Source organism: Schistocerca americana, chromosome 1, assembly GCF_021461395.2.
Source record: "Schistocerca americana isolate TAMUIC-IGC-003095 chromosome 1, iqSchAmer2.1, whole genome shotgun sequence".
Classification (NCBI taxonomy): domain Eukaryota; kingdom Metazoa; phylum Arthropoda; class Insecta; order Orthoptera; family Acrididae; genus Schistocerca; species Schistocerca americana.
The window spans coordinates 904454981-904477285 of record NC_060119.1 but is presented as its reverse complement, the minus strand read 5'-3'; the positions used below and the strand labels follow the sequence as shown (position 1 = coordinate 904477285).

At 37.8% G+C, this 22305-nt stretch overlaps 1 protein-coding gene across 3 annotated transcripts in view; it reads left to right on the top strand.

The window, feature by feature from the left end:
- The window catches only part of LOC124615138 (venom carboxylesterase-6-like), a 202162-nt gene that overhangs the window by 129250 nt on the left and 50607 nt on the right, over nucleotides 1-22305 (top strand). For all 3 annotated transcript variants that reach the window (XM_047143003.1, XM_047143005.1, XM_047143004.1), the window contains exons 4-5: nucleotides 15538-15723; nucleotides 18594-18784. In XM_047143003.1, the coding sequence (XP_046998959.1) occupies nucleotides 15538-15723; nucleotides 18594-18784 (377 nt within the window). The remainder of the gene's footprint in view (nucleotides 1-15537; nucleotides 15724-18593; nucleotides 18785-22305) is intronic.

The window sequence follows — 22305 nt, the reverse complement described above, 5'->3', positions numbered from 1 at the left end:
GTAGCCCCCACCCCCAATCATGACTCACTATATCTTTGTTTGTTATAATTTTTATGCACTTGATCACAAGCCCCTTAATCCATAAATATCATGATTTGAAATTTATGTATTTATCTTTTCTTTTATTCTGGCATGTTGTTTAGAAGTTCTCTGTTTCCTTTTTATTTCATGATTAACAATTTCTCTAGACACAAATTTGGTTCATAATATTCAAATTCAGGTTAATTCCAAAATGTTTACATTTTCTTGCTACACAATTGCTTTTGTAAATCATCTTTATCTGAAAGACAATGTGAAATTAATATCTTTGCAAACAACAAAGGATGCCAGCATGAGACCACACATCTAATCGGCTTCTGTTCCCACAGTCCAATCAACAAGCATTGTTACTAAAATTTGAAAGATGTATTTGCATTTCTTTATCAGACCTATCTGACATATAAATGCTATGCAGGATGAAATGAGGAACAGCAGTGTACATAACTAATTGGACAGTGGTTTTTGCATTAACCAAGAAGATTTTATTAACACTCATACTGATTTTGTAGAAATATCTGTGGCTCAGCTCATCATCTTGAAGTATTGTAGGGGATGATTCTTGAGGTCTGGTTTTGAATAGTACCAGTGGAGATATTAATTCACTGGATATAGACATCTGGATTTATTTCCAGTTCCAAAATTTTAAACAATGAACTTTGTATATTCAACTTCATGAACCTCACAAAAGAGGGCACAGGTAAATAAATACTGATTCCAAAATTGCCTTTCAGTTCCATGTGTCATTAGTATTTGTGAAATGAGGTAAAAATGACATTTGTGCAACACACTGAGTTCACAATAATAAGGTCAAAAATGGAAGTCCACTCCATAACATCAACAAGGCTAGACAGTCCTCCTTGAAAGCTGAACAAAGACTATATTACAAGAAAACTTTACAAAGATAGCACAACTCGGTACAAAGCAAGAGCTATACATTTAGTGGGAGTTGCCCATTCCCAGGCTGGAATTCACTACTGTTTCGCCTGGATGAAGGCTGAGAAACTTGTGTGGCATCGCTAGATGCAATAATAAAGAATTAAATATTACTTAATTTATTTCTCTTTGTACAACTTGCTGCAAATCTGCAGTGGTGGCTGGTCATGTAGCAAATTGAGAAAAAATATGCTGTACCCAGTGACTGCTTCAGGCTGCCATAGTTCACAGTATCAGCCGTGTGCACAGGCCAATGACTCCTAGTAAGCAGGTTGCTGCCTGTGTTGTAGAAGGCACGCACCATTGGAAACTTTGACAAGACAGTCCCAATACCAGCAGATACATTCCAAAAATATCTTGTAAGCTGTGCTAATGATATCAAAAAGTTGATCAGTAAACCCTATGTAACATATATAGATTATATTAAGGGTGCAAACCTAAATCATAATAGGGCCAGATCATAATTGAAACACTTTAAAAAGGTACACCAACATGAAGTTCTTAAAAAACTTCATACAGTACAGATATTTTTAATGTGTCAAACAATTTATTGAAAGAAATCGTACATTGCATTGCAGCGCCATTAACATATTCTATAAACCTGTGTCTCATAGAAGGGTTTTTTCCTGATCCTCTCAAACTATCCAAGGTGACTCCAGTCTTTAAGAAGAGTATCAAATCAGATCCCGCAAACTACAGACCAATTTCACTAATTCCAGTACTAGGTAAAGACTTTGAAGGCATAACATATCAGCAGATGTATGAGTACCTAGAACTAAATGAAATGTTAAGTGCATCACAGTTTGGTTACAGAAAAGGAAGGTCAGCTATACATGCCATAGAGCTCTTAGTCAGAGACATCTTAGCAGCATTCGAGGACCATGCTCACACACAGGTAACCTTATGTGATCTGAGCAAAGCCTTTGACTGTGTCGACCACTCACTTTTGATTTCTAAACTTGAGTACTATGGAATATGTGATAAAAGTTTAAAACTCATCAAATCATACCTCAATAAAAGGAAACAGGTGGTGAGTTCAAGAAGTCATCTGTCAAACACACTCGAGGTTCAACACGGAGTGCTGCAGGGATCTAAATTGAGACCATTTCTCTTTCTTGTACACATAAATGACTTACCAGGAAATATAGATGTAAAGATGTATATGTATGCAGATGATACAACTTTTCTATCTGTAAACCATGTATTTCATAATCTTGTAAGTGGTATGAAATTGGCAAAAGAAAATGCAACATCATGGTTTAATGCATATGGTCTACTATTAAATGAGGGAAAGACCCAGAATATGTGGTTCAGTCTATCAAAGACTACAAAAATAGAAAAACAAAAGGCAAAGTTTTTAGGCATCATTCTTGACAACAGTATAACATGGAACTCTCATGTTGATCACATAGTGGTTAGGTTGTCAAGAGTTATATATTTGTTGAAGAGACTGATGTGTTGTGTGACATTTGAGTACATAAGGACAGTGTACTTTGCCTTTTTTCAATCTGTTTTAAGGTGTGGGTTAATACTCTGGGGAAACAACAGAAAAATAAATGAAATTATGATGGTCCAGAAGAAAGCAATCAGAGTAATGGCTAAGGTAGATAATAGGACACATTGTAAACCATTGTTCATTAAATATAGAATTTTAACAATTATTAATTTATATATTCCTGACAGTGTTAACTACATACTTGCTGAACTACCTAATTTAAGTGTAACAAATCAAAGGCATGACTACTATACAAGAACCTGTACTTCTCTGCTGTTGCCACAAAATAGATTAGCTAAAACTAACAATAGTCACAAGTATATGTCAATTAAAATATATGTCAAATTTTCTTAGAATGCATTAATCAAGCCTGACAAATTATTTGAAGAAAATGTACATATCTTCTTGTTATCTAATCCATTTTATTCATTAGAAGAATTTTTAGAAATGCCCAATATCAACTTAAATATATAAAAATTTATTTTGTAAAATTAATAGGTTAAGTGAACGGGTGAAGTCTGTTGCATGTAATAATGCTAAATGACCAATAAAGAACCTGAATCTGAATTTGAATCTGCATGGAGATGACAGTGACCACAGAGCATGTATGTTGTCTCTTACACACTGTTCTGGGAGTACACTGTCCCTACCAGGTGACTGCCTGTGTCGTCCCAGGAGATGGACTGTGATGTCATATGGTGTGAGGTTGTGTTGAATGCTGATCCTGACCCTGTGATTTAGTAGGCTGTCTGCCCCAAGCAAGCCTGGAGTTTAGAGAAGTTTGTACCCCTGGTTGGAATGGTGTTGGTGAGTGCCTTTGCTACCCATCAGTGGCAGCCGGTAGTGGAGGCTGTCTTCTGTTACCTATGGCTGTGGATCAGTGGTCATCTCATAAGGAGGCAGGAGAATGACCAGTATTGGAACAATCATGTAAACAAGATGTCAAAATATGTTAATTAGAGAACTGATCGCAATGAGATGAAAACCATCAATCTTACTGATTGACGGACTCTAGCCAAGTGAAATGGAGCACTCATGGCATTGAGGAGATGCTCTTTTCCATGTCATTCATCATGGCTGAATTGGTTCCACTCTCTACAAGTTGTCAGCAGTCTTCTGTTTGCTACATCTGCTTAACCAATTTGTTTCAGTGTCTTAATTGCTTTGTCAAACCTCTGATATGCATTGTTGCATCCTCCTTAGCATTTCTTACATTATGTTATGAGAGTAACAGAGGCAGGTTAGTCTGCATTCATCTAACAATTTTCTGCTGAGCTTGCTTGTACTCACTACAGCCATGCAGACATGTTGATGCTGCTCTCCAGTCAGCAAATAATTCTGTTGAAATGCTTACATCTAGCAGCTGCCTTGTATTAATACTTCCTTGTGCTTGAACAAGGCTATTCCATTTGCACTTAGAAAATTTCACTCTCATTTTCCCTTACTTTCTTGATGTGTAATACTTCTCTCCACTTAAATAAAAGTCATCCCATATTTTACTCTTTCTTAGCCTTCTAGTGAACTATCTTATTTATTTAAACTTTCTCTGAATATTTGGATCCTTTAACCACAAAAAATCTTATCCTAATTTAATATTATCTTCCTAGTTTGCTTCTTCACAGATTGTGTCTCTCAAATCTATTTTTTACTAGTATGACTCCACTCTATGGAAATTTCATGAAGAGCTTTGTCTTTTGCATGATTGCTTTCCCTTACTAGACCAAAATAAACTGCACAAATAAATGCTAATATCCCAGTAACACTAGAATTTGATACATTGATAGAAATGATATTCCATCTCTGTTTCTCTTGATATTACCACATATGCTATAACATTTCATCTGATGAAATTTGTCCTTTCTCTGAAATGATTAATTCATCTATTGTCTGTAGTTAAGTGGGATCAAAGGTACTGTTCAGAAAGGTTAGGTTTCGTTTGGGTAACACATTTAAAGATTTTTTCAGCCAGTACAACATTGGTCAAGTTCCTGTAGTTATCATGGTACCTGTAATTGTAACTGAAAGGTGGAACTGAGTTCTATCTAGATCACATGTGGTCCATTAAGTAACAACTCACTCTGTCTTAACTCTAGTTTCTTTATACCATTAAATGTGTTATCGTTGTAGCAATTTACTATTACTGTTTTTGGTAAGAACATAGAATATATTATGTGACTGCCAACCTGCTGTAAGTATAGTGTGGCATTGATACTACCCTTTGCCCTCTGGTGCTTCCATATTTCTTAGGAATAACTGCATTTCACATGATCACTTGTCGGTATATACCACGCGAACTGGACAAATGGTGACTAATGCCTTGACACAGTTGCTAAGATCCCTCACTGACATAACATCATGTGTATCCCATTGTTCCAAAAGATGTAACACTTCACCAGTTTCAACCTTATATTGATAAGCTTGCATTTGACTGTATATGAATGGATCGTAAAACACAAGTAATGAGAATGTAACCCTACTACTGGGGATTGTATCTTAATGTATACCATAGCCTGATCCAAATAAACCTTAGCTGCAGAAACATAAAAGAAAAATGCCATATTACTTTTTACTTTAGGTACAACTTGTTGTAACCCTGTCAGAAGTTCTTTTTCTGGTCACTGTAGTTCTAATAAGCACTGCTGTGGTGATAACAGTGTTGTACTTCTTTGTCCTTGTGTGGCATGTGAACTGTTTCTTGTACCCTTTCTTCTTCCATTCTGGTATCTTCCAAGCTGTTAGCTAGTTCCTGTAGCAATCTGGCTACTGCTAATTTCTCATCTGGCATCCTCAAATGATTTTGGATCTCTTTCAAATGTTTGTTTACCATTTCCATTGTTTCTTCTGTATACTGCTTCAACTTGGTTGTTCTTCTTTGCATAGTTTTGTTATGTTCAACATTCCCTGTTCCATGTTAGCGTTCTGTGTTGTATGCCAATTTACAGCTGTTTATGTGTTTATGGCCTTTTCCTGTATTGTCCCTATTCTACTATTTAAATCTGTGATGAGCTCATTATCTACTGTCCCCAATATTGTTTTTAACAGTTCTCCACCAGCATCTAGCCATCCTCTCTTGTTTCACACTAGCATTTCTGGAACTATCCATGTCAGTTGTTGTAACTGAGCCCTAAGTTTTTTCATAGGAAAACTTAAACTCTTGATACTCATTCCTTCTCGTAGCATCTTCCCTTTGGTTGCTTCAGTAGATAAGTCTATGAACAAATCCTATAACCATTATATTTCTTTTTTTTTCCTCCTAGATGTCAAATGTGGTGAGGTTTAATGACCATTTGTGATATTTGAGAAACGTGTCTGTTTTCCATGAGAATAAGATTCCATTTTCCAATGGCTGGATCTTAATTACATAGGCTTCACATATGTGTAAAAATACCATGCTCATGATAATATATTTTGCCATCATCTTCAGCACTACCTAGGAGAAAGGAATCATCATGAATCCCCTCCCTCCTCGGAATGAATGTGTACCTCACAGAAAACTACATGTACTACAGCAAACTAAATAAGATAACATTAACCTAGGTAACGCAAGATGACATCAAACACAATATACTGTTACTCTGTTGGTGTCCCCAAACATATGGCTATATGGCACATTTTTTGCTAATTTTATTTTGCATAGTAACTTATTATTTTGTGGTAATGGTGAGGGTACTTATGGCAATGCATCAATGGTACACTTAAAAGATCTTATCTGGTTAACATGTACTATTGATGTTTTCATTGGCAACTGCAACTTGAAACTGTCCAGTGAAGTCATCTCCAGTACCTGATACAGTTCTTGAAACTTTGTCAAGAATTTCTTAGTTTTACCCTTTGGGGCATAAGGATTGGCCAGTCATACTACATACCCTGGTAACTTACTTGTACCCTGCCCAGCGCATTCTTGATGCTCAAATGCTTTTGTGTTATGATGTTTTACTCATTGCCATAGTTCTTTCAATGTATTGCTCCATGTCACTAAGTCATGTTCTCCACCAAAATCACTCTTCAATCTGTCTGTTGGTAGCTCTTTTACCTCCATCTTTTGACAGTACATGGTAATGTGCTTGTTGTAACACTTCAGTTTGTAGAGCAGCCAGAATGATGACACGTAGACTGCATTTTGTTGATCTAAACCTTCGTGCATAAGAAATTGTGGTTGTTTGCAATACAATTGGCATTTTTTGTCAGCTGCTTGTGCCTTCTTCCAGTTCATCAAGCTTAATGCAAATTCTTGTAACACCACAATTGTCCTACTAAGTTTGTCTGCATTTGTGTGTTTAACAGCAGGCTTGTGAACTACTTCATATTGAAATTCACTTAATTTCAGTGCTTATGTTGTTAGTTGACTTGAAGGGTCTTTTAGCACCAATAACCACTTTAGCATGAATGGTCTGTAACTGTTTTAAATTTGCGACCATATAAATAACAACAGAAATATGAAATACCATATATTAAAGCTAGCATCTCTTTTTCTGTAGTGAAACCATTGAACTCAGCCATATTTAGCTGATGAGATGCAAATGCTACTGCATGTTCCTGACCATCTACATTTTGATTTAAAATGGCTCCTAAAGCAGTAATGTTTGCATCACATGATAGTATAATTTCTTTCGTAAAATCAGAAAAAACTAATAATGGATCTGAAGTTGATATCACTTTCAAATTTTGAAATGCTATCTGGCACTCTGATGTCAAATGAAACATAGCCCCCTTTTTCAATAATCTGGTCAGTGGCTATGCAATTTCTGTAAACCCTTCAATGAGTATTTAGTAATAATTTGCTAAGTCAACTAATGATTGTAACTGTTTTTTTGTTTGTGAAACCACAAAATCACACACAGATGAAGTGAGATGAGAATCTATCCTCAACCCATCTTGGCTAATAATATGTTCAAGGTAATTAACTTGTGACTATGCAAAATGATATTTGTCAATGCTCAGCCTGAGATGAGCTGTTCTTAACCTATTCTTAGGCATTTCACATGTTAATCTAAATCTTTAGGATTGACTATGGTGTCATCCAAATAGACCATGCATTTTCTAACCCTAAAGGACTCCTAACAAGATCTGGAATGTTGCAAGTGCGTTCTTTAACCCAAAGGCAATCTGGAATATTGATAGGTAGTGGGCTGTGCTGTAAATGTTGACTTAGGCCAACTTCCAGACGTACTCCAATTTGGCAATAACCACTTCTTAAATATATTGTGGAAAAGAATTTACATCACCCCAGCTTACCCAAAGTCTTGGTTACATTAGAAATTGGGTACACATCAGTTACTGTATGTTCATTTCAAAATCTGTAATCGCAACACAATTACATCCTATTGTGCCTTTCTCAAGCTGCTGATCCATGAACTGTTCTATCAATGGCTTTGGGTGCCTTGGTAACTGGTGTGTGATTACCATTGAAATCCAGTACTGAGTAATGAGTCTGGTTGGTAATGGACCTTCTGAATTAAGGAAATCTTTGTACTTAATTAACAACAACTCCATGATCAATTGAGTGTTACCCTCTAAATGACTGACTTTACTACAATACAGATATACTGATGGTTTGCTTGATACTGTTATCTACCATTGACATAGTGATGTCTTTTTCATCAAATACTTCAATTGTAGCTGTTACCGATCCCTTTGGAAGACTTACTTCATCCATTCCGAAACCATTCAGGTTTATTGGCCATTTATGTCCCTAGCATGTCTCTTCTACTTTGCATTAAACAATACTGTTCATCCAAAGAGCCACTAATAGACAATGGTTCTATGAAACATAAAACTTGTTGTGGTACATCGAGATCTATTGTAACCCAAATTAGCGTTCCTATACCTGCCAGTATTCTGTGACACAAAACAACTTTTAATGCCCTTGTACACATTTTATTTGGTGCTACCTTAGCAATGGGTGTACCTTGGGACATAGAAACAGATTTACATCTGTTGTATGCATTAGAAATGCATTCCTGTTGAGTTCAATTGTTTTATGTTAAAGGTCGATTTTAGCATGATGCCTAACCAGAAATTGAAAACCAGGTATTGCAGAAAGTCCCTGCCCCGCAGCCAGCAACACTTCCATTTTCCCACAAAAATATATGTTTCCTACCTTGAACTTGAGCTGTGTTGCCCCTACTGAATCTATACTATTATCCTGTATCGCATGCAATCTGTACCTTGGGGTTTACAGTTTCCTCTCATCCATGAGATCCAGACTCACAAACAATGCATGTGCCCCTGTATCTACCAGAGATCTGTAATCCTTTCTATTTGCCCAAGCTATCAGGCAACAATCCACCTCTGGACATATTTTTACAGTACTGTGGTTTACTGAAAACACTTCCTGATAGAAGTAACATTCCCATTAGTAATAAAGGCTTCTCGGGCTTACAGCCATGTCAAGTAGTTTAAAATCCATGAGCTTCCAGCCGAGTACTCCTTGGCTGTTGTCAAGTGATGACTGTCTTCTGGTTGCTGCTGCAATCCTTATATAGCCACGCTGCATTCAGTAACATCACTGGTACCTGCTCCATCACCATATATGGTAATGTTTACGTTGTGTGGCCAACGCACCTGCTTCAGTCTTCCAATGGCCGGGTCCCATACTGTGCTTAGCTGCACGCTGCCGTCTTTATTGAACATGTTGTCACAAATTTTTATTTCAATTGCTTCTTTTATTATGCTATCTCAAAACCTGTTAATCCATGTGATAATAGATGTCTTGTTGAATGCAGTGTGATGACCGTTTTCCAATTCATGCTCTGCTACTGCTGATTTCTCTGTCTCTTTAGGAGCTGGCTTATCTTTCCTTTTATTGAGCGGCAAGAACACAAAATTCTTTGAGTCCTCCTTTGAGTCTTTCTGCTTACATGTTTTCAGAACAATAGCTTGTGAAATCTGGTGGTTGCTGTAGCCGTTTTCCTTAAATACTTTCCGTAAATGGCTCAGTTCCTTCGGCAAGTTTTCAGAATCTGAAACAGCTTTGGCTCGATGCACTAAGGTCCTCAGAACAGAACTTTTCTGTGATTAATGGTGATAGCTGTTAGCGTGCAGATATCAGTCCGTGTGGGTGGCTTTCTGGTAAATTCTGTGGCTGAGACACCCATTTGCTTTGCGGCTGATGAGGATATCAAGGAATGGCAAGGCACCATCTGTCTCTATCTCCATTGTGAACTTGATGTTGTCATGGATGTTGTTGATGTGGTCCAAGAATTCTCCTAGCTTTTCATGTCCATGAGACCAGACAACAAATGTATCGTCAACGTAATGATGAAAGCAACTAGGCTTTTCTGGAGCCGTGTCCAGGGTGATATTTCCAAAGTACTCCATGAATAGACTGGCTACAGCTGGAGCTAACAGCTTCCCATTGCAACGCTGTCTGTCTGGTTGAAATATTCTCCATCATACAAGAAATATGATGACGTCAGAGTATGCTTGAATAAATCCACAACACTGTTGTCAAATAACTGGGAGAGCAGATCTATAGAGTCTTTAACGGGAATGTGACTTGTATTTAGAAAGAATGCGGCTCGTTTCTTGGCTTTGGATTGGAAATGGATTGATGCAGCCACAGTAGCACAACAAATGTCATCACAGAGGGCAACCGCGGAAAGGCAAAAAGGGTAATTCAGTTGGCTTTCACAGCAACAGCATGGACCAGAGCGGGAAAACAACAGAACTCACCGTTATCAACATGACGACAAGAATCATCAATACAGATGCTGTGTCAGCTCTCAAGAAGGGACTTAATTATGCACCATTGCTGCAGAGTATCCCTTTTGCTGACCTAATAAGTGGTGTGGAACAAGCAGTTCACAAGATGCCCAGTGAAACTGCAAAAGAAATTCGCCGAGAAATGAGATGTGTTCTTTCTGAGCATAATGATCTTTTTGAACTCTGCAATGATCCACAACTCATAGTCCTGCCAGCTGACAAGGGCAATGCAGCCATCATTATGGAACAAGCCAACTATAACGCAAAGATTCGGTTGATGCTGGGGAGGAGACATATCAAAAACTGCCAAAGGACCCAAATTCAAGAGTAATGAGGAAGAAGTCAGAGCTTCTCAAGAGGTCTTTACTGGAAGAGAATGTCATCAAAAACGTCCTTCCTTGCGCACATTGATCACCTAAATTGTATGGTCTTCCAAAGGTTCACAAGAAGAACACTCCTCTACACCCCACCATGAGCATCATTCCATCACCGACTTACAGACTTGTGAAACATCTGGCCTCCCTCCTTACCCCACACATTGGTCACTGTGTGCACCACATCAAGAATACAGCTGACTTCATCAGTCAAATTAAATGCCTGGGTCTTGGAGAAGGGGATATTAGGCTCGGATTTGAGATAGTGTCATTGTTCATGCATGTTCCCATTAAAGACTCTATAGATCTGCTGTCTCAGTTATTTGACAACATTGTTGTGGTTTATTCAAGCACACTCTTATGTCATCATATTTCTTGTATGATGGAGCTCCCCAGTGGGAGCTAGGTGGTCCTTACCCCCATAGTGCTTCTTTCCAGGTGATAAGTGTTACATGTACCAATTTTGTTTAAATCAATCCAGGTGTTTAGAAGAAGACATGGAACATGCAAACATAATTACATTACATATAAATTGTATATGATACAAGGTGTTTCCCCTAATATCATCAGGCATATTTCCTATGGTGTTTCAGCAGTATTTAAACTTGGTTTTAAGAGGTGTACCTGGAGTCAGCCCCAACAAATGCTCCTTATCACCTCTTTCACGGAACATCTGATATCAAATGAAAGCATTGGTTTGTTTTGTCTAATAAATAAAATTATTTTGAATGTGAAATAGCTCTGCTGTATGATGGTAGGAAACAGCTGGGGAAGGGCAGCACACATGTTGCTGCTGGAGTGCTGGTTACTCTTTGCACTTTACTATTTCTTTTAAAACATATATGAACCATGGACCTTGCCGTTGGTGGGGAGGCTTGCGTGCCTCAGCGATACAGATAGCCGTACCGTAGGTACAACCACAACGGAGGGGTATCTGTTGAGAGGCCAGACAAACGTGTGGTTCCTGAAGAGGGGCAGCAGCCTTTTCAGTAGTTGCAAGGGCAACAGTCTGGATGACTGACTGATCTGGCCTTGTAACAATAACCAAAACGGCCTTGCTGTGCTGGTACTGCGAACGGCTGAAAGCAAGGGGAAACTACGGCCGTAATTTTTCCCGAGGGCATGCAGCTTTACTGTATGATTAAATGATGATGGCGTCCTCTTGGGTAAAATATTCCGGAGGTAAAAAAGTCCCCCATTCGGATCTCCGGGTGGGGACTACTCAAGAGGATGTCGTTATCAGGAGAAAGAAAACTGGCGTTCTACGGATCGGAGCGTGGAATGTCAGATCCCTTAATCGGGCAGGTAGGTTAGAAAATTTAAAAAGGGAAATGGATAGGTTAAAGTTAGATATCGTGGGAATTAGTGAAGTTCGGTGGCAGGAGGAACAAGACTTTTGGTCAGGTGACTACAAGGTTATAAACACAAAGTCAAATAGAGGTAATGCAGGAGTAGGTTTAATAATGAATAAAAAAATAGGACTGTGGGTAAGCTACTACAAACAGCATAGTGAACGAATTATTGTGGCCAAGATAGATACGAAGCCCACACCTACTACAGTAGTACAAGTTTATATGCCAACTAGCTCTGCAGACGACGAAGAAATTGAAGAAATGTATGATGAAATAAAAGAAATTATTCAGATAGTGAAGGGAGACGAAAATTTAATAGCCATGGGTGACTGGAATTCGAGTGTAGGAAAAGGGAGAGAAGGAAACGTAGTAGGTGAATATGGATTGGGGCTAAGAAATGAAAGAGGAAGCCGCCTGATAGAATTTTGCACAGAGCACAACTTAATCATAGCTAACACTTGGTTTAAGAATCATGATAGAAGGTTGTATACATGGAAGAACCCTGGAGATACTAAAAGGTATCAGATAGATTATATAATGGTAAGACAGAGATTTAGGAACCAGGTTTTAAATTGTAAGACATTTCCAGGGGCAGATGTGGACTCTGACCACAATCTATTGGTTATGACCTGTAGATTAAAACTGAAGAAACAGCAAAAAGGTGGGAATTTAAGGAGATGGGACCTGGATAAACTGAAAGAACCAGAGGTTGTACAGAGTTTCAGGGAGACCATAAGGGAACAATTGAAAGGAATGGGGGAAAGAAATACAGTAGAAGAAGAATGGGTAGCTCTGAGGGATGAAGTAGTGAAGGCAGCAGACGATCAAGTAGGTAAAAAGAAGAGGGTTAGTAGAAATCCTTGGGTAACAGAAGAAATATTGAATTTAATTGATGAAAGGAGAAAATATAAAAATGCAGTAAATGAAGCAGGCAAAAAGGAATACAAACGTCTCAAAAATGAAATCGACAGGAAGTGCAAAATGGGTAAGCAGGGATGGCTAGAGGACAAATGTAAGGATGTAGAGGCTTATCTCACTAGGGGTAAGATAGATACTGCCTACAGGAAAATTAAAGAGACCTTTGGAGATAAGAGAACCACATGTATGAACATCAAGAGCTCAGATGGAAACCCAGTTCTAAGCAAAGAAGAGAAAGTAGAAAGGTGGAAGGAGTATATAGAGAGTCTATACAAGGGCGATGCACTTGAGGACAATATTATGGAAATGGAAGAGGATGTAGACGAAGATGAAATGGGAGATACGATACTGCGTGAAGAGTTTGACAGAGCACTGAAAGACCTGAGTCGAAACAAGACCCCCGGAGTAGACAACATTCCATTGGAACTACTGACGGCCTTGGGAGAGCCAGTCCTGACAAAAATCTACCCTCTGGTGAGCAAGATGTATGAAACAGGCGAAATACCCTCAGACTTCAAGAAGAATATAATAATTCCAATCCCAAAGAAAGCAGGTGTTGACAGATGTGAAAATTACCGAACAATCAGTTTAATAAGCCACAGCTGCAAAGTACTAACATGAATTCTTTACAGACGAATGGAAAAACTAGTAGAAGCCGACCTCGGGGAAGATCAGTTTGGATTCCGTAGAAATACTGGAACACGTGAGGCAATACTGACCTTACGACTTATCTTAGAAGAAAGATTAAGGAAAGGCAAACCTACGTTTCTAGCATTTGTAGACCTAGAGAAAGCTTTTGACAATGTTGACTGGAATACTCTCTTTCAAATTCTAAAGGTGGCAGGGGTAAAATACAGGGAGCATAAGGCTATTTGCAACTTGTACAGAAACCAGATGGCAGTTATAAGAGTTGAGGGACATGAAAGGGAAGCAGTGGTTGGGAAGGGAGCGAGACAGGGTTGTAGCCTCTCCCCGATGTTATTCAATCTCTATATTGAGCAAGCAGTAAAGGAAACAAAAGAAAAATTTGGAGCAGGTATTAAAATCCATGGAGAAGAAATAAAAACTTTGAGGTTCGCCGATGACATTGTAATTCTGTCAGAGACAGCAAAGGACTTGGAAGAGCAGTTGAACGGAATGGATGGTGTCTTGAAAGGAGGATATAAGATGAACATCAACAAAAGCAAAACGAGGATAATGGAATGTAGTCGAGTTAAGTCGGGTGATGCTGAGGGTATTAGATTAGGAAATGAGACACTTAAAGTAGTAAAGGAGTTTTGCTATTTGGGGAGCAAAATAACTGATGATGGATGAAGTAGAGAGGATATAAAATGTAGACTGGCAATGGCAAGGAAAGCGTTTCTGAAGAAGAGAAATTTGTTAACATCGAGTATAGATGTAAGTGTCAGGAAGTTATTTCTGAAAGTATTTGTATGGAGTGTAGCCATGTATGGAAGTGAAACATGGACGGTAAATAGTTTGGACAAGAAGAGAATAGAAGCTTTTGAAATGTGGTGCTACAGAAGAATGCTGAAGATTAGATGGGTAGATCACATAACTAATGAGGAAGTATTGAATAAGTTTGGGGAGAAGAGAAGTTTGTGGCTCAACTTGACCAGAAGAAGGGATTGGTTGGTAGGACATGTTCTGAGGCATCAAGGGATCACCAATGTAGTATTGGAGGGCAGCGTGGAGGGTAAAAATCATAGGGGGAGACCAAGAGATGAATACACTAAGCAGATTCAGAAGGATGTAGGTTGCAGTAGGTACTGGGAGATGAAGAAGCTTGCACAGGATAGAGTAGCATGGAGAGCTGCATCAAACCAGTCTCAGGACTGAAGACCACAACAACAACAACATGACACTAAACTAACCTGGGAGCACACTATTGAATGGGCACACAAAATTCCTGTTCAAAACATTTTGTTTGTAATGGGAAATGAACTGACACTTTACATTGACATTGGGTAGAAAGACATGATGAACAGTGTTTGTTTTCGCTGATTGAGCTCTTAGGAGGGACACCCAGTATATGACTCAGATATGAGCAAGAGACTATCCTAAGATGTTCTGTCTTTTTACATTATCCAGGATAAAAAATTGAATTAACAACATTCCTAGCATGGTGTAGTTATTTCCAGTGTAATAATTGGCATATTAAGTGCTGTAAAATTACCCAACAACATTCCTAGCATGGTGGTGGTGGTAGTGGTTAGTGTTTAATGGCCCGTCGACAATGAGGTCATTAGAGACGGAGCGCAAGCTCGGGTTAGGGAAGGATTGGGAAGGAAATCGGCCGTGCCCTTTCAAAGGAACCATCCCAGCATTTGCCTGAAACGATTTAGGGAAATCACGGAAAACCTAAATCAAGATGGCTGGAGACGGGATTGAACCGTTGTCCTCCCGAATGCGAGTCCAGTGTGCTAACCACTGCGCCACCTCGCTCGGTTTCCTAGCATGGTGTAGTTATTTCCAGTGTAATAATTGGCATATTAAGTGCTGTAAAATTACCCAATTTATTGAAATGTTTTTATTTCTTTATTTGGAATTTCTGTACTGAATACAGAAGTTAAGTTATTTCCAGTGTAATAATTGGCATATTAAGTGCTGTAAAATTACCCAATTTGTTGAAATGTTTTTATTTCTTTATTTGGAATTTCTGTACTGAACACAGAAGTTAACAGTAGAAGGAAAAAGATTGACATTGTTCTTTTATTTTCAGGTTTTCTAAGCATGGAACATGAATTGCTTCCAGGAAATAATGGTCTTAAAGATCAGTCAATGGCTTTATCATGGATCAAGAAAAACATTGAAAAATTTGGGGGTAACCCTGAAAGTATTACTATTTCAGGGACGTCAGCTGGAGGAGCCAGTGTACATTTCCACTATTTATCTCCATATTCTAAAGGTAAGTGATGGAACTTTGTTTAAGCCTGAGAAAAAGTAACATTTTCTTTTCTTTTTGCAACCCATCATCATCTTGTGTAGTTTCCAACTAGTGACCAAGTCTATTTGGAACAAAAGCTCTCCATTATATTCTGTTGCCCAGCATCTTCCTGTCTTTCCTTTGCTCCAGTCTTAATAATATCAAATATTATATACTGATTCTATTATTTGCAAATGATGGTGGTATTGTTGGTCAATATAGAGAGTAGCATACATGATTAATGCAGTTAATTATCTACTGCATGTTATAACTGTTGTCTTGTTGTATTTTTATTCTGCCCATGTGAAAAGTCCTTGACGTATCATTTTGGTGTCATTTCTTCCCTAGAGACAGGTACACCTATCCATCACCAAGTTGTAGCAAACACATTACAGTAAGAATTTGGAAGTGAAAATATTAGCTTGCTGTGAGCCAGACAGTTAAATCATTTTATAACATTATAGATTAAAAAAAAAAAAAAGTCTACTCACCAAACAGGCAAGATTTAACTTTTACAAGCTTTTGGAGCCAGTGACTCCTTCTTCAAGCAGAAGCATTGAAGGGGAAGGAAGAGGGGTGAAGGAAAAGGACTGGAGAGGTTTAGGGAAAGTGGTACAGCTTAGAAAAGTCACCCAGAACCATGGGTCAGGGGAATATTACCAGAGGGGATGAGAACGAAAAACTGATTTTGAGCACTGCGTCGGATGAGATTTGAAAACTGGAGAGCTTAAAGGTGTAAGACATGGTAATGTGCAAGACAGAGATTACTACTAAAACATCATTCACAAGCTAATAAGAGTGAAAAGCTAAGTGCACAGTACGTAATAGGGGTGGGAGAGGGGCTGTGAAAAATAGGTGGGTAAGACAATGAAAGATGTAGAAAACTAAAATGGAGTGAAGAAAAGAGTAGTTACTGTGAATAAATGCTGAGTCAAAAGAAACTGACATCAATTAAAGCCAGGTGGCTGGTGAGAACCAAGGACATATTGTAACGCTAGTTCCCACCTTGCAGAGTTCTGAAAAATTGGTGTCTGGGGGAAGACTCCAGATGTTGCATGTGGTGAAACAGGCACTGAGGTCACAATTGTCATGTTGTAGAGCATGCTTTGCAACAGGATATTGCGTGTTGCCATTATGTACCTCTGCCAATGTCCATTCATCCTAATTGATAATTTGGTGGTAGTCATGCCAATGTAAAGGGCTGAACAGTCTTTACATAACAACTGGTATATGACATGTGTCATTTCACAGGTGGCTCTCCCTTTGATAGTATATGTTTTGCCAATTGCATGGCTGGAATAGATGGTTGTAGGAGAGTATACAGGACAAGTCTTGCAGTAGGGACAGTCACAGGGGTAGGAGCCAGAGGGTATGGAGATGGGTGCAGAAGGAGTCTAGGGTCTGACAAGGATATTGCTGAGATTGGAAGGTCGACAAAAAGCTATTCTAGGTGAATCTCAGGCAGGATGGATCTCATTTCAGGACATGATTTTAGGAAGTCATGGTCTCGTCGAAGTAGCTGATTGATGCATTCAAGACTAGGATAATACTAGGTGACAAGTGATGTGTCCTGAAGTTATTTTTTGGAGGGATCAGCAGTACCAGGATTGGATGTGATGGCCCAATAAATCTTCTTTTGAACTAGGCTGTTGGGATAATTACATCCGGTGAAGGCCGAAGTGAGAGTGGTTGTGTATAATTGTAAAGATTCTGCATATGAGCAAATACATTTACCTTGATTGCTAAGGCTGTATAACTTTTTTTAATCTTTTCATTTACATTGTATTATCAATAACTGATTATTTTTGTTGTTATATTTTATAACATTGGGATCATGTATTTTATTGAGTATTTAGTTTAATGGTCTCATGGCAATATTAAGTAATAAAGTATTCCCAAGATTTCAGCTGCATTACATGCTTAAATTCCCATGAGCTTTTGACCAAGCAGTTTTCTCCCCAGCCATCGTCAAGAGGTAACTAACAGCTGTATCACGAATGGCCTCATTCTTGTTCTCAGCTGTGATAATACTATTGCTGAATCATCAAAGAAGATACTATTTACATCATATATCTGACACACTCTCTTCAGTGTCATGATGGCCAGATTCCATGCTGTACTGAGTTACAAGCTGTCATCTTTATTAAGGGGTGTTTTTTAAGGTTTTAATTTCAGTCACTTCTTATGTTATAATGTACTGGAAACCATGTACTCACGTAAAAAAGAAGTGCCATGAAGTATAATTCAGTGTCCATTTTGTACAATGTATTTTGCCATGATTGATTTCTTAGGGTAGCACAAGCATATAACCTCATGTGTTCTTTCTGGTGTTTTTTGCACATGTGCACTCTTTGCCCTACACTTACAATACACATAATGTGTTAGAAAACATCTTCAATAAAGATGGCAGCTTACAACCATGTACAGAGCAAGAGTTGACCATTATGAGGTTGAAGTTGGTGCAGCATATGTGGGATGTAAATATTACCTTATTTCATGATGGACAGTGCATCAGTTACATTATAGCCAGCAGTGTGAAAATATAATGACAGTGCTATACACAAGTGAGATTCAATCACCATTTGACAATGGTTGAAGGTTATTTGACTTGAAGTTTATGTAAATGTAAACAAATCATACAGTTGTACATTTGGGAATATTTATTTATTTGCTTTCCTGTTGAATACAGTACACAGTTTTCAATGAGTGTCATTTTTGTGCTCCCTCTTATAATATTCTCTAACATGACTATTTGAATATTTATTTTAGTGTTATGGGCAGTTCAAACCAATAATATATTTGTTATTCTTATGTATATAACATCCATTTTCTACTGCCATAATTTGTAACAGGCTTGTTTCAGAAGGGGATGTCATTTAGTGGATCAAGCCTTGTACCATGGGCAATAACTGAAGGCTCAAGGGAGAAGTCAGATAAGCTAGTCAGTCTTGTTGGGTGTGAAGCTGCTGCTCACAAGGATATTCTGAAATGTCTTAAGTCAAGACCAGCAAGGCAACTTGTTGAGATGACTAAACACTTCCAGGTACTAGAAAAACAAAATAGGATGTATTTGTACAAGTGAATGTGAGTGTGTCATCTTTCATTATCATCAGGTTTTTGTATGTATATCTCTACATATTGTTGTTATCCAATAACTGCCGTATGCTAGTCTGAGTAATTTTTTTTTTCATTTAATTATAAAAACTCACAGATAGATACAGATTCTGTTACTTATTTAATTTAACTTAAGAGAGTGGTATTACTGAAAAAAAAATCATATGTTAGATTCAATACATCCATGATATTCCCACAACATAATTGAGTACCTAACAATGTATGATGCTTTCCACTTTGGTAGATCATAAACTATAGCTGAGGATGTGAATTACATCAAATAAAAAAGTCTGATGAAGCCACAGGTATTTGCAATGCACTGTGAATAATAAACTATGATGTCACAGGATGATGTGAATGACATCCTCAGAAAGAACTTACACCTGTACTTGATATACTTCACAAGGCCTAAGCTATGCAAACAACAAATCCTACATCTAGCTTTGCAGTAGTATTAGCATTTACTTCATGAAGAAAGTGGGATCCATGAAAAACATGTCTTTACATAAGTGATTTGATATAGTCCAAGTTGGAATAATCACCCATATAGTACTAGAAGGTGTTACAAATATAAATAAAGCCATCGCTAATGATGAAAAGCTGGTGGTTCTCCCATGACTTGGAAACATGAAAAATTCTCGAATTTTACATTCTACAGAGCACTGTATTGTATTAATGACATTACTGCTTAGTTTTTAACATAAAGATAAATACCCTTTTTCAAATAAGTGAAGCCAAAATACAGGTTGCATATCATTTTATCTTTTATAGTCAGTCACTTTACATTGCTTAGTTTTGTATTTATCCCAGTCTACATTAGATGGGGAAATGAATTTAATGTCTATAGTCTAAAGACAAAGTCAGTTTATCTAAAAGTTTTTTTTATGAATATAAATACAATGTCTAAATTGAAAGTAAAATCTTTAATAAATCTGTTATAATATTAATTAAAAACTAATATTGTATAAATCAAGAATCAACTGCTAAAACTAGTTTCACAGCACTTGCATATATGTTAACATGTGTAGGTTTACATTCAAGGGAAGCAGAGAATGAAATAATAGCCTTATGAACCTGAAAAACCCTCTTGTGAAATAAAAGCAAAAGAAGAACAAAAAGGCAGTTAATCTGTTGAAATATGCATAGCCTTGCATATCTGTGAAATCAGAATCTGTCACTGGATAACACGTTCCTTTACCCCATGCACTGTAAGACTCTTGGACTTTTCTTGATCCTAAGGGTGATCAAAACGTTGCTACTCAAATCTCTCCCACTCTCAACAGCAGCTTTCACAAGGTTATCCAGTATGTGAGATGATTCCTGCAACAGCACACTGTACATTTCAAGTGATCCCAAGCATGCTCAGTTGAATCCATCTCAGCAGATGCAACAAACAATTCCATTCATTTGAGTACTGCCAGCTGAAAGAATATGTTTACAAGATGGCCATGGAGTGCTTATGGAATGGCGTCTTGAATATTGAAGCAATTGCTGAAATTGTAGGGTCCTGTCTCCATAATTAATTATCTTTATTACCAATGAGAGGCATCTGACATTTTTAAATATCCATGACCCATAACATGATTGACCGACATCCCTGCTGAACCTATGGGACTGCATAGTGGAGACATTCATTGGTAACTGACCACCTCCTCATTCTTCTGTAATGATCATCAAACATTGGACAAATCCTACACTCATGAACAGAATTCAGTGACACTGATCCAGATTCCATTTCAGATGTTCCCTTACCCACCTTCTTTACACAGCATGGTGCTGTGAGGGTTTTATCTATTGTTCATAATGGACACCTAGAGACTACATTGAATGTGTGAAGATAGTTGTGTACTGCCTGAGATTCCCTCAACACTCCCTCCCACTCTTTCATCCCCCCCCCCCCTCCCCCACTTCCCCCACACTTACAACTGCCACAGGCTGCTCAAAAAAGGCAGTACATAGTTATCCTGTATTCTCTTCAGGGTACCTATGAACCATAATTTGTAGTTAGTGGTTATCAGTTGGTGTTGTTGACCAGGTAACAACAATGGAGCAGATTTCAGTATTTTGTATATCACAAGAGAAGTAGGATGTTCAAATCACTTAGCTATTGTCATGCTAATTGGGTGGGCAGCATCCCACTTTGACAAACCTTGTTGCTCTAAAGTGACATTGTGGTCACATTTTAAACTTGAAATGATCCTATTAGGCATGTTGACAAAGTGAGCATCATACACAAACCTGTACATCTACTAAGGATAGAAGAAATCTTCCTTCTTCCATATTGACAATTTATACCATAGGTTTTCTTCAAAATGCAGACATTGATGTGCAAATGATCAAGTACCCATTTGAAAACTGACTTAATGTTTGCAATGGATACTATAATTCTTTTTATAAGAATTATAAACCAACACAATTTTCTTTCAATCCTATGTACAGTAAAAACCTTAATTCTAGCTACACTCATGGTAATGCTGAAACACAAGTTAATTCTTACATAAATACAAATTTAAAGTGAAGGATGACAAGTCCGTGTAACAGGGTATGCCAAAATGGAAGTTGGTCTCCTCAAGAATCAGTCAAGACAAGATAAGCATAGTAATAGTGAAAAGCGTTCCAGTTTCGCTCATTATAGCCAGCAGGTGTAACCTTTCACTTGTACCAGTGTGCAGATGCTCTTTAAAAACTCGGATACCTGTGAAATATTACCAGTCTGTGGATAAAAGAAATAATAGCATCAATCAAACAATGGAAAATCCAGGATGGAATGTAACAATATTATGAAAAGGAAAGTTGCTACTCACCATATAGCAGAGACGCTGAGTCGCAGATAGGCACAACAAAAAGATTGTCACACTGAAGTGTGATTTCAGTTGCCTGAGACTGGGGTCATGTGTGTGTGTGTGTGTGTGTGTGTGTGTGTGTGTGTGTGTGTGTGTGTGTGTGTGTGTGTGTGTGTGTGTGTGTGTCTGTGTCTGTGTGTGTGTGTGTGTGTGTGTGTGTGTGTGTGTGTGTGTCTACATCAGTTGTTGATGAAGGCCTTAGTGGCCGAAAACTTTATTTATTTATTTGTAACACTCTTTTTGTTGTGCCTATCTGCGACTCAGCATCTCCGCTATATGGCGGAGATAGTAATAACAACAAATGTATACACTGAAGCAATATAAACTAATAATTATTATTATTACATCCACTAAAGCAAGTCTTGAGAATAGCAGCCCCTTATCAAATTAAGAAATCATAATGTGGGATTTTTATGACAATATAAAATATTAAGTGCAAAATTCTCAAAAAAAGAATAAAAAATTGTAAAGTACAGTGTCTGCAAGAATAATTATTTCCAATCTAAAGAGAAAATATTTTACAACAATAATTATTAATTCACAACAGAGAATGTTCAAATGAAAACAAACTGTTTTATGTAAAGGTGCAGTCTCTGCAAACTAGGAT